At 45.1% G+C, this 14,035-nt stretch overlaps 1 protein-coding gene across 1 annotated transcript in view; it reads right to left on the bottom strand.

Moving 5' to 3' along the window:
• Positions 1-14,035, bottom strand: part of xylt1 (xylosyltransferase I) — a 120,515-nt gene that overhangs the window by 69,599 nt on the left and 36,881 nt on the right. The window contains exon 2 of the mRNA XM_054778101.1: positions 968-1,544. Within this exon, the coding sequence (XP_054634076.1) occupies positions 968-1,544 (577 nt within the window). The remainder of the gene's footprint in view (positions 1-967; positions 1,545-14,035) is intronic.

The raw sequence follows: 14,035 nt of genomic DNA, 5'->3' as shown, positions 1-14,035 counted from the left end.
TACCACACCAATTACACATCATAAAAGTAATGTCTTTGTTTTTTATGGGGACTGCAATTATGACAACAGCAAGTATTTTCAAATTAAGTAAAACCTTAATGGTCAGGACTTTTTGCTCCTTGCTTTGTGGATGCTAATTTTCTTCTGGAAAAACACAGCAGAGCAGCGAGCAGATCAACAGTTAAGACTGTGCGGTAAAAATGATATCTGTATGGAGTTACACAGGACGTTTCGTGTTCCGCTATAATGTCTTGCGTCGTGTCTCCCTGCCCCTTTCCTTCACACTGCACAGGACTGCAAACCCAAACAAACGAGCCCGCCGTGTGGAACTTAGATGCCATTTGTGTGAGTGGTGTCAAGTTTGCGTCTTGCCACGAAAAATATCTTGCAAGCGTCACACGTTAAATAGCTTTAATTTAACACGGCTTTTGAGGAACAAACACTTGACTGGGTATGGTGTGTCATCAAGGCTCACGGTGCAGCATCAGCCTAACGGCGGCTAACACTGTCAACGCTAGGCAACACTCGCCTGTGTGTGACAGTCAGAAGGTTAAAAACAATCAAATTCATCAGATTTTTGGAGCCCCTGGTAGTCAGGGGCCCATAGAATTGTACAAACTGTTTCCCCCTATACAGCCAAATAGCACTTGTCGTATGTAAATTGAAAAATTTATAGTAAATTCAAGTGATCGGTATCAGTATTGGTCGATCTCACTCAAGGAAGGGAATTAATTTAGCCATAATCATTCATTCATTCTCCATGCCACTTAATCCTCATTAAAGGCGGGGTACACTCCGGACTGGTCGCCAGCTAATCGCAGGCGAACATGCACATTCCCCAAATAGATGCCCGCCGGAGATTCAAACCCACATTTTCCAGATCTCCTGCAGATCACCTGACTGTGTGGCCAACATGGTAACCACTTGGCCACCTTAATTAAAGTAATAATTGTATAATTGAACTCACCCTCTAGTGGGCAGTAGCGAGTGACCTTGTCGGGCATTAACCGGCCCTCCTTGTGTCTGCAGTACACTTCTGCAATCTGTTGCCTGCACTCCTTGCTCTTGGTCCTGGACAGAGCTGAGATGGCTTCCTTCCCACTGATCTCGCACTTGGATGGTTGATCGTAGGTGACTTCCAGCGGCGCTGCAGTCACCTGCTTCCTGTGGGGGTGGTGATGTATATGCTGGGACTGGGCTTGCTGTGCGGCATGATGCTGCATCCCGCCAGCTGCAGCGCCCTGTCCACCCGGGCCTGAGCTGTTGGTGAGCATCAGCGGCTGGTGGATTAAAGGTACAACTTCATTGGAGCTGCGGCCCAGGTTGGGGGAGTTGTCACGCCAGACGTGCTGCTGGTCATCAGCCTTCCCCTGCAAATGCTCTCGCTGCTGCCTCCTGCTGGTGGCCCCGACGGTTTGCCGATGCGGCTGCGAGCGTGCGCCGAAGTTACTATTGTCTATGTTCTCAAAGTCTTTTGGGACAGAGTTCTCGTTGTTGCTGTCCACTCTACTTTTCTCCTTCGGCCGGTGGGAATAGTAACCATCCTGCAGAGATGGAGAAGAGAGAAACAAATGCTTGTTAATTGGTGAGGGGTGATGAAAGAGGAGCAACACTAACAAAATCAAGATTGGAAGCGGGTGAGCGTGCTGCATATCATATTAGGGTTTAGCAATCAATGTGGCATGTATGAGTGGGCAGCAACTCACTGAACTGTGTGGCATGAAATTAAGTAATGAGGTACAGAGTAGGAGGACGACAAGGTGCAACTTTACTGGAGGTGATGCAGGGCCGCGAGGGCTAGGTCGCTCCGTGCCATCGTCAGATTAGCCCGAGTTTCAATTAAAGTCTCCCTCAAATGGCCCCAGTTCACCGTAAACAGATTACCCAAAGGGGATAAAGGGCCAGAGCATCACTGTGAGTTTGTGTGGGTGTTAATGCTTAAGCTTGTGTGCGCATGCATGTGTACAATTCCTTTCACTTGGAGCCACATGAATGTGACGACACAGTACAGCGTGTCATGTGACAAGAAAGGCTGTGTGTCGTACGAGATAGTGTGTCTGAGACCGTGAACAAACAATTTCTCTTTCGAGCGGAACGAGCTGAACGAGGAAGAGGGGTAGTGGAGAGTGCAAAAAGAGCAAAAAGGGTAATGAGTGAAAGTGGGGATCGCGAGGCGAAGGAATGCTGACACGAGGGTTGAGTTCCCCTCCCAGAACGCGCTGGCTTGTTGCAATGAAATGTGCTACCGTGCATCAAACGGAAAATGAAGGAAGATGCCTGGCTGTCACGCCACTGTTGCACACCTTGCAGAGAGAGGCAGGGGGAGGCGGAACAGCAAACAGCAGCTGGGGAAAGATAGAGCTAACAACAACAGGGCTCCCTGATGTGTTTCAACATTTACAAGACACAGAAAAGAGGCGCCAAATAAGGTGGGGGAGAACACAGCTATGTTTGCCACACAACCCATCTTTAGTGTTGTGGCTGAGGCCAGGAGGTTCTCGTCCCGTCTTTCTACCGTCCCTTAGCAGTGAACAAGCCCCGAAGCAGAATGCTTCCACCGCCGTGTTTGACGGTGGGTATGGTGTTCTTGGTAGGGATCTCCTGATCCAATATTGATATTGAATATCGGGACGATATCGGCAAAAACCCAAGTATTGGATTATATCGGCCTGCATCTAAAATCGATAGTGGCACTTGGATACATGCAGTCGATGCATGCAGTACCGTTTGGATAGAGCCCGTGTGACCAAGAACAACGTAGCAAGGAGTACGAGTGATGTCGGCCATGTGGCAGTATTTTTCGTTAAAGTCCAAAAAAGAGTTCAAAACCTGTCACGCAAAAGTTTCCCGTGGTGGCACAGAACCGGGGAAGTTTAATACGACCGACCTCATGGCGCATTTGAAGCAGCATCACAAGGGAAACGCAAAAATCCTTAGCTTTAACAGGAAAGTGCCAGTTCCTGTCGGTGGTGAGTAATGTCGGGGTTTAAACGAGTCATTGAGCATTTCGAACCACGTTACATTCTGCCTAGCTGCCACTACAGCGGCGATAAAACAACAAGAAGTACATGAGGCAGTCTTTCTCACACCTACCACTGCTGACTTTTATTCTCTTTGACTAATATCACTTGATGAAGCCTTTTCTAGGATTCCACACTAGAAAACAGGCAATAAAAAGATATGCGATTTGTGCTGATATTGGTATCGGCCGATACTAAAGGCTGCATATCAAAATCGCATCAGAAGGGAAAATGTTGCACCAGGACACCCCTGGTTCGTGGGGTCATATTCCCAATTTCTCTGCCTCCAAACATAGCAAATCGAATTGCTGCCAAAGAGCTCACTTTTAGTCACGTGACCAAATCACATTCTCCTAAAGCTTTACTCATTCAGGCAGGCCTTTACACGTGGCTCCTTGAGGAAGGGGACTGTAGGATCTCAATCCATTACCGCAAAGGGTGTTAATGATGGTTTTCTTGGTGACTCTGGTCCCAGGTCCCTTTAGAGCATTAACAAGCTCCTCCCGTGTAATTCTGGGCTGATCCCTCACTTTTCTCGCAATTATCCGTACCCCATGAGGTGAGATCTTCCATGGCGCTCCACAGCGAGAGCGACTGACTTTTATCTTGTATTTCTTCCATTTTCTAATTATCGCTCCAACAGCGGTCCCTATCTCACCAAGAGTCTTACTGACAAGACAGGACTAATTTGTGTGCTTTGTGGGCACACAACCCGTCTGTGGGGGTTGCAACCCTTGCTGGTTGACAAGGGAAGCAAATACTTATTTCACTCAAGCAAATTCAAATTCATCTATAACCTACGTTTATTGTTCTCCCATCTGGAATTTTTGTTGATGTTCCATTTTTGTCTGTTAAAATGTCTTTGCAAGGGGGTAAACTTTCAAAATCAGCCGGGGACAAAGCAATTATTTCCCCATTATACAATGTGCATTTTCATGCATACAGTATCTGTCATCAGGAGGGATGTCCGATATTGGCTGTTTTGCCGAGATCAACCGATACCGATATGTGCTAACATCACATCTCTCCTGTCATGGAATTAACACATGGTGTATCTATCTGTCTGTCTATTTATCTATTTATCTATCTATCTATCTATCTATCTATCTAGAGTTGAAAAAACTGTCACTGAGAACAGTGACAATGAGGCCGTGCCCATGCCCACCCACACCCGTGAAGCCCATTTCCACGTATTGGCGCCGCTGGATGCCTCGATGACAGCAAGTACGGGAGCCCATAGACAGCAGTATACAGCAGTTTTTTATTATCAGCTTTCATTATAGGCCGCACCGTGTCCGAGTGGTTAGCATGTTGACCACACAGTCGGGAGATCGGGAAGACCTGGGTTCGACTCTCCGATTGGGCATCCCTGTGTGGAGTTTGCATGTTCTCCCAGTGCCTGGGTTTTCTCCGGGTTCTCCGGTTTCCTCCCACATTCCGAAAACATGTATGTGAGGTTAACTGGTGACTCTAAAATTGACCATAGGTATGAATGTGAGTGTGAATGATTTTCTGTCTGTATGTGTCTGTGACCAGTCGAGGGTGTGCCCTGCCTTTCGCCCGAAGTCAGCTGGTATAGGCTCCAGCATACCCACATGACCCTAATGAGGGTAGGCGGCAAAGAAAATGGATGGATGGATGGATTTTCATTATAGGGAAAAACCCGATACAGATATCAACCAATATTACATTTTTATGCCAATGTCGGGCCGATAATAGCCGTAGGCCGATATTATCAGGCATCCCTAGTCATCAGCATTAAGACTCCTGCAACCTTTATTGAAAAAAAATCCTGAATCCACACCCCCCACACACATTTAATGGGATTCTTCTGAGCATGCCCCAACCCTCCACAATTGTGATGAAGAAAACACATTACTTTCATAAAAAATGAATAAAAGGAATATCTTCATTGTTAGTGGCCTTTAAGCTGCTTCCCTTACAGACATTTCTCAATCCAATGCACACTTTCAGCTTCAACCTGTCATCTGCCTCCTTTCTTTTCTTCCTCACTTGCATGTCCTTTTTTCACCCATTTCTTCACACAATCACAATCCAAACCTCTGCTTCTCTCCTTTACCGCGCATCCCTTCTGCTCCACATTCCTTTTTCCACGGCCTTCACTGTTCTTTTTCTCTCTGCAGTATTATTTCAGCTTCCTAACATCTTTCTGTCACAACCTCTGGTGTTGCCGTCCCGCCCCGCCTCCGTGCTTGCCTTTACTTTCTTCACCCTTCCATGTTGTCTGAATGGCAGAAGCTGGTAATCCCTCATGTAACAGCTGCTAAGGCTACTGATCACCTTATAAAGAAAGCCAGACTCGGGAGTTTAAACCTAATGCTTTGAGGGGGCTGATCTATGCAGAGCTAGAAACGAGATGTTTGCAGAGGCTGAATTAGTCACAAGCAGTTCCATACAATATAAATATACCGTATACTTTTTGTCTATATAATGATAGCAGACGTCTGTACAGACGCGATGGACATTATAACAAATTAACCGATTGTGTAGAATTTATTGCTAATTGAAGCAATTGAACCAAAATGTAGTGCAGTACTTGGCGACAACCAGCAGAGATGCTGTTGATTCAGTTTCGGTCTTCAGCGTCAACACTGGCATGGACATAGACGTTCAAAGATTCTGATTATCTCTAGTGGTGTAATGGTACGCGCTTCTGCCTTTCATGGCAGAGGGCATGCGTTTCGTTCCCGGCTGTGGTCGTGTCCAAAAAAACATTAGAAAAAAACATTCATTCGCTGTGGCAACCCCTGACATCAGCTCATTTCTGCATCAAATCAGCGATTAAAAATGAAAAATGTAATTAAATAAAAGATCGATTAAAAATTGAGAAGTCAGGAGATCATTTCTGCATCAAATTGTTACTTTTATCAAACAATAATAGCTTTATCGAATTTAAACATATGATGCACCGTATGTGAAGTATGAGTCATCTGATGAGGCTAATGAAGTTGCACATTTACATTGATCTCCAGTGATTAACATTTCGTGTTTGCGTGAGCGTGTTTTGCCCATTGATGCTGAAATATCAAAAGGAACCATGACTCGCTGCAAATTAACCGACATGGATATAAGTCAGATGAGGTCAGTCTCAAGTGCATCAGAATCGGAAAGAGTCATGAGCGTGGAAGAGATTCTTTTGGATAAACAATCTTCACACATCTTTTCCTCCTTGCCTTCCTCTTCAAGACTTTGGCGGCAGTGTTGCTCTTTAATCTGGTGCTCTAAACGGGATGCTGTGGGGCAAGGAATTAATAGCCGGCTGCCATAAGGGAAACGGCTGGGTTGAACTGCAGACGGGGCTGTGGGAGTGGGGCAGGAATTGATTGCTACAGGGAATGTTTTTTACTTGCTGGACGTGTTGGGGAGGCCAAGCAAGAATTGCCAACCGTGCTCGCCAGTGTTCACAGAAACGCCCACACAATAGCGGGGCGTGAGGAAATAGCAAAAGGGGTAAACATTAATATCATCCATCACTGGTCGGCACATTCAGAGAAAGGGGGAGAGTTCCAGCATCCCCTCTGGGAGTGGTTTAGTCCGTTTCTCAGTACAGAGCTGGCTGGCCCATCCGATTTTCCCTCATTTCCTCTGCCACAGGGAGAAATATTTCACCTGTCCTTTTTCTTTCTTTCCCTTTCCTCTTCTCTTTTTGATTCACCCAATCTCCTGTGTGGCTGTGTAGAAAAAGAACATATCTTTCGCTCTGCACCTGTCCTCCACCTCCCTTGGTCCACGCATCATCCCGACACGCCATCATCTTCTTGCTCCACCGAGCTCTCACTTACTTGAACAGAGGCAGTGGTGCTGTGAGGATGACATTTTTGGCCTTCTCCAGCGCCTTTCACACCACCCAGCCTCAGCTCCCCAGGGACAAACTGACACAGATGGGAGCAGGATCACACCTGGTGGCATGGATCACAGACTACCTGACTGGCAGACCTCAGTACGTGCGACTGGGGAGCTCAGGTCTGACACTGTGACCGGCAACACAGGAGCACCGCAGGGAACTGTGCTCTCTCCTGTTCTGTTTACCCTGTACACGTCCGACTTTCAGTACAACTCTGAGCTCTGCCATGTACAGAAGTATGCAAATGACACGGCCATCGTGAGATGTGTCAGGAGGGGAGAGGAGGATGACTACAGAAAACTGATCCAGGACTTTGTCAACCAGTGCGACGCAAACCACCTGCACATCATCACCTAAGACCTGGGAAATGGTGGTGGACTTCAGGAGAAACAGGACACACCCTAAAGCTGTTCTCATTAAAGGTGACCGTGTGGAGGTGGTTCACACCTAAATTATCTAGGAGTGCTAAAAATGATAAACTGGACTGGACTGCCAACATGGATGCTCTGTGCAGGAAAGGGCAGAGCCGTCTGTACTTCCTCAGAAGGCTGGCATCCTTCAACGTATGCAAGAAGCTGCTACAGATCTTCTACCAGACTGTGGTAGCTAGTGTCCTTCAGTATGCAGTAGTGTGCTGGGGGAGCAGCCTCAAGAAGAAAGACGCCACACGCCTGGACAAACTGGTGAGGAAGGCAGGCTCTGTCATTAACCTGACATCTGTGGCAGCGCAAAGGACACTGAGGAGGCTCCTTTTCATCATTGACGACCAGCATCATCCAAAGCACAGCATCACCTCCCAACAGACGAGCAGTTTCAGTGGCAGATTACTATCACTGTCCTGCTCCACCGATAGAATGAGCAGATCATTCCTCCCCCACGCATTTTCTTATTTTTCTTAACTCTCCTATTTTGCTTTATGGTTACGTTTATTGGGACACTGTCTGTCTGTCTGTCTGTCTGTCTGTCTGTCTGTCTGTCTATCTATCTATCTATCTATCTATCTATCTATCTATCTATCTATCCATCTTAGCCCACTTCCTCAGCGTTCCAGTGGGGCAGAGGTGAGGTAAATCACTACGTGTTCCAGCACTATGTCAACACAAGCAGCCATGCAGACAACCGCACCGGTCATAAACACATTGTGAAGTTCATTAAGAAATGCATTCGGCCGTCCGACGCATATTAGCGAGTACACAGGAGCTGGATCACCTCAGCGGCGTCCTGGCTCGGACTTGCCTGCCATATGGCTAACGAGCTCAGATTAATTACCTGGAGTTAATCTCTGAGCAAGATGCTGAGTCTTGTATGACACTGGAGCCTGATACACCAACACACTTAGTTCACAGCTGCTTTGCCGCTGGAGGACAGCTCACAAAGACACAGCAGAAGAAAAGCCAGCTTGCCATCAGCCTCATGTAACTTCCCCAAGCGACGTGTAAAGATGAATAAGAGATACGCGCTGTGGACAGCGCTCGCCTTTGCGTTGTTACCGCCTGTCACACACAGATGTTCATCGCAAAATGGTACAGAACATATTGCTGTGTGTTTATTTTATTTACGGTTCAGGTTGAATTTTATTTTGTGCGCTGCAAGGATTTGCTGTGCGCGCAAGATCAGTGCGTGATTGCGCACGCGTGCATCTTAGAGTGAGCGTCGGCTGTGACGAAAGCGCACCGTTCAGTATGCGCCTCAGTTTTAAGGTCGGGTCCACTTCATTTTTGGCACAGTACGGGAACTAAAAAACAAAAATATGAAACATTTTTTGAAATGAAACATTAAAAAACTGCAATTTGCTAGCAGGTAATTCTCCAATAAATTCTCCAATAAAAATACAAATATAGACCTAGCATACAGAATAACTGCAGGATGTGGGGTGCCACTTTCATACATTTTGTGCATTAAGGACGCTAAAAAACAATTAAATGTAGGTCAATACATACTTTATTATAAGCTGAATAAAGGTGACAAATTAGTTTAATATTTAAAATATATCCCATTAATAACATATTAAAAATTATTAAAAACATTTTTTTTCATATATATTTTAATAATAGGCCATGAGCCAATAAAAAAGGATAAAAATGGCCCTTGATCTGCACTTTGGACACTCATCTGCTACATTATTGTTGACAGTATTGTGAGCAGAGCCGGTCTAGTCCAACCAACAGCCATCACAGTCTGTGCAGTTATTTAAGACTTTATGACGATGACAATTTTGCCTCCGAATATAAATAAATGAAGGAGAAATTTGTTGTGAAGGGAGAGCAAATTGGAAGGAGACCAGTGTCACAAAACAGATAATGTTGGACTTCACAGGTTCGCTGCCTTCTGGAGTCAAGTCATTGTTCAAGTAGCTTTTCTTTCTCCACTGTTTATCTTTGTGCGCCCCCCTTTTGCACCCCTCGGTCAGCACAATCCAAGACACTTAGAGGCTAAAACTGTTAGTCACATGCATGCACGGGCAAATGTATGACGAGCAGCAGGTCTGCATGGATGAGTTAGGTGCGCACGATGCTTCTTGTGCGCCGTGTAACAAGGCCTGCAAGTCAAAAGGGATGTTTTGTGTTTGCGCAAACGTATACAACGTTTGACCGACAACACGATGGATGATGATTCAAGAAAAGATGCAACGTCAGTAACACTTGCGACTTTGCAGCTCACTGTTGTAAAATGGCCACGCTTCTGGATGTGTTCTTAAAAACGACACAAAGATTCAGCTGTTTGTATTCTCACAGACCTGAGGTCAAAGGTGACTTCACAAACTACTGTTGAATTTCCACTTTTGCGTCAAGGATGGCCTTTAATGTTTTGACATGCATCGATTCTTCCCGAGCGGGAAAAGAGACCACACACGCGAACCCCCGACATCCTTGACATCGACACCGTGAAGAGAAATTTTGTGCGGGAAAGAAACAGCACGGCTCAGCTGAACGTGAAGACCATCACACGCACTTGTGAGGAAATGTATGAACCGTGGGGATCCTATGAGTAGATCGACAATAGAAGGCCACAATGGAACAAAAATACTTTCTTACCTCCATGCACAGTACGCCAGGACTATTTTGATACCACCAGCACTTTTTACTGTTTACTATGGCTGGGCAATATGGACCAAAACTCATATATTTATGTTGAATATCGATATACGATATATAAATCCTGATATTACATAAATCCTCACAAAGTGAGTGTAAATAATGCGCAGTGTCAAGGACTATAGTGAGTTGTGTGTTTTGATTAACACTTTAAATTTCCCGTTATTTGCTGATCGGAGGTGCAACCTGAGGCATGACGCGGCTCCCCACCACAATGGAAAACGAAACTGGTGTCGGAGTCAGTTTGCGGCCTTCGACTTAATCCCGCACCAACGCCAAAGTTCATCACAGTGGAAACGGTAACCGTCACGTCTTCAGTGAAAGCAAACGTAACCGTAAGTGTTCATTCGTCATTTTGAAATGTTTTACGCATGTAAAACCGTTAAAGGTGTTTTGTGTTAACATTTTTGAGCGTCAACTATTCACAGCCGGGCGACGCAGTTACGTAGATTTTTTTAAATTACAAAATGGGCTAACATAGCATCATTATGATGGTGTGATGTCCCTGCTGGAGTTGCTCCTACTCCGTGACTTGAAACCTCATTTTTCATTTACGGCCACTCTGCTCTCCCAGACTGTCTATAACGACAGCTGGTGGCACACCAAAAATCATCACTTAAATAGGGCGGTCCGCACCACCGGTGCACCTGTTAAAAATTGTGCACGCAATCAGAGTAGACCACCCGCAACACTCCCGCTTTTAGACTGCTCGCGCGATTTAGCGCCGATTATTTGGGTTCTTATTAGATGAAGCCTTTAGTGTATGCGTCGTACAGCAGGGGTGGGAATCTCTGGCCCCATCACGGTTCCATGCGACTGCAATTCAGTGGTTCATTTTTTCAAGCATATTTTTTGTATGCTGTATATAATTTTCTTTTTACTCACTGCGTGCTACTAAAACGAAGCATATTTGTAATGATCCACCATTAAAATAAACATGAAACAGATGAATTTCCCAGAGCTATTTGACATTTCTAAAAAAAAAAAAAGAATATAGAGATATGAAGAAAAAGGCAGCGGCATGGCAACTCATTGGCGATTAGAGTAAACATATCGGGTAAGTTTACATTCATTTAAGCGGACATTTATGGAAGTTATCTTCAATACTAGCAAGATCCACTACTAGCAAGAGTACTCGATTCCTCCTCTGATCTACTTTGACACCCCCCCAAATTCCCTCCACATGTGACAGCCAATCAAAACCGTGGGAGACTCGTACAATTCGTTCTGGACGTGAACGCGTCAGTCACCGGTGTCGCCGGTCACAGCCGCATTTACACTTATTACACTTAGGAGCACCGCCATAAACTGTCCGGGCGGCACTTCCGCGTTCCGTCTTGTAATTCCATGTTTTTTGTTCCGTCAGCATCGATTACGGACATTTATGAATCCATCAATGCCCGCATCGTGATGCATCTGACAATCGATTATTTCCCCCACCCCGATCGTACAGTATGATGTGTTTATAGTAAGAGCCGAGTTGTGCCACAAGCTGTAAGCATTTTGGGATCGCTAAGAAAAAGGCAATTTGTTGTGTTACAGATCGTCAGCACAACCCAAACATTTATTTTTTTTCCGGTTTGATAATAACAATGTCGGACATGGCATTTATTGTGGAGTAAATTAGACTTTTTTATTGCTAGGGGATAGAACAGTCCTTAATTTTTCCCATCTTGGCAAACGAACACATTATGCTCTTCTATCTCTTTTACAATCTCACATTTGCATTCTGCCTGCACAGTCTTGACCATTACATTTCTTAATACTGGTGGCTGCAAGCGCAGCATATCTCGCTAATTTATCTGTTGCAATTAATACAAGTTGCTCTGAATGAGAGCAGCAGATAATGCTTGAAATGTAAATGGGCCATATAATGGGCCTAATTTAATTTAAATTCTGCGGGAAAGGAGCTTGAATAAATTGAATGTTTCAGCGTGGGTGTCGGAAAATCCAAAATGCGTTGATGTCAAGATGATTGTTTTCCCAGAACTTTACCCTGAGCTCGATTATGGCGAGATCGGGTTAAAAGACAACCTTTAATGACCTTAAAGATTTACAGTGGGAGTGTGTACCAACACACACACACACACACACACACACACACACACACAACAATGAGCTCAAATCCCCAAAGCATGTGGCAAAAGTGAAGCTGGCCTGCCTGAGTCTCACGAGGCTTGGTTTGCTTTTCCCACATAAAAAAAATAATTCCTCTGCATCCCAGCATCTGACACAGATGGATTACTGAACCACACACACACACATACCTGCATTTACAGTTTCACTTTTCATCTCTTTCAAACCCGTTTGCACATACTGCTTACCTATGGGACTTGTTTATCCAGCGCTCTGTGTGTGTGTGTGTGTGTGTGTGTGTGTGTGTGTGTTGGTGAGACTGTGCACTAATACTCTGCGAAAGATGGCAGTCAGGTTTGGTGTCTATTTATAGTGGCGTAGTATCAGCCCCACTAAATGGCTGCTATGACTTGGCTGTCAATAATAGCACAGATGTGCTATGCTAATGTTCCCTGCGCGTCCTCCTGACATACCAGCTAATACTTAAATTCCCAAGATGAAATTCAAGCGACAGCTAATCAGGAGCTATTGAAAGAAGGGCGTTCAGTAAAGATCTTGAGATGGATGGATGACTTGTCATGTGATTTATCAAGCAGCAGGTATTGCCGCAGGTGACCTCTTTGCTAACAGATAAGGCCGTTATTGGATTTCAATCCAGTAATTTAGGCTGCTGACTGAGAGTTTTGGCAAAGTTGTTGCTTTTCGAGCCTTGCTATTCCTATTTTATGCGCACTTTTTTTTAATGTGTTATACGCCGACCCGCCGAAAGTGACCGTATTTCAGTTTAGTTCGACTTGCTCTTTGTGTCATTAAATAAATAAAGGTACTGCTGTGGCACACCTACCATGTTTGTTTCTTTGACTGTTGTTCTTTGAGGTGGAAAAAGTCACAAGTGAGATTTGCTTGTTTGTAGGGATCCCCATGAGCTGTGCTCTTACAAAAAACAAACGTTTCGGACCGAGTTGGTTGTTTGAGGGAGCCGGAGATTTGTTCGTCTGTCATGCCGTGTTTTTGTGATGCTGCTAAAATGCTTGGTCGTATTAAACTTCCCCGGTTTTGTGCCACCACGGGAAACTTGTACGTAACAAGTTTTGCACTCAACTGCAACCTCTTTCATCTTTTTTCAGACTGAGGAATACTGCCACAAGGCCGCCATCACTCCTACTCCTTACTACTTTGTTAGCACGATAGAAGTGCTGGAGCGTAATCTGGGATGGAATAAACTGCTTGCATCGGAGTGCTTTTCAATGTAGGCCAATTTCATCTGACACTCGCTTTTGGACACCGATATCCAATATCAATAACGGATCGGAGCGCCCCGAGATTGTTCGCCAGGCCCTCTCGCAGGTCTTCTTCTGACACACTCCAAAATCTTGTAGCTAATCTACGCAGTGGTCCATGTGGCGTCGTTCTGAATTTGACAAAAACAGAGTGATGCACGGTTGAAAACTGACAGATATACCAAGTAAGCCACTGTCCGTTTTTAGGACAGAGAACCTCTCCTCTCTCATTAAACCACTTGTGCTCCTCATTGCGTTCCTATGAGGTCAACTATGGTCATTTTCACATGACAACAGAATCTAAATTGCACTGCTGGTTTACAACATTCAGTCACTCTTTCATTCATCTTCTGTGCTGTTGTTGGCCTATATAGCCTAAATATGGGGCCTAACCCAGCAGACGTTGGGTACACCCTGGACTGGTCACGTCCAATATACTATGTCCAAATCTCTCAAAGGGATGAAAGCCTTTAAAGAGACCACGCTGAGATACTGGCACCTCTCCTCCTGTGTGCCTTAACCCTTTCTCTCTTATTGCAGCCTATTTTTCTGTGAATAAAACCCTGAACTTTACAGCTCCATCTTTGAATGGGACCCATCAAGCAATGCGTAAGCCATATCTCACAAAGGAATGAAAAAATCCGTGCCCAACCTTATCTTCACACACCTCCCTGTTCAGCCATGAAATGACACCCTTAT

This window comes from Dunckerocampus dactyliophorus, chromosome 6 (genome assembly GCF_027744805.1).
Source record: "Dunckerocampus dactyliophorus isolate RoL2022-P2 chromosome 6, RoL_Ddac_1.1, whole genome shotgun sequence".
Taxonomy (NCBI): domain Eukaryota; kingdom Metazoa; phylum Chordata; class Actinopteri; order Syngnathiformes; family Syngnathidae; genus Dunckerocampus; species Dunckerocampus dactyliophorus.
The sequence above is the reverse complement of the archived record's forward strand: the minus strand, read 5'-3'. Positions and strand labels throughout refer to the sequence as shown.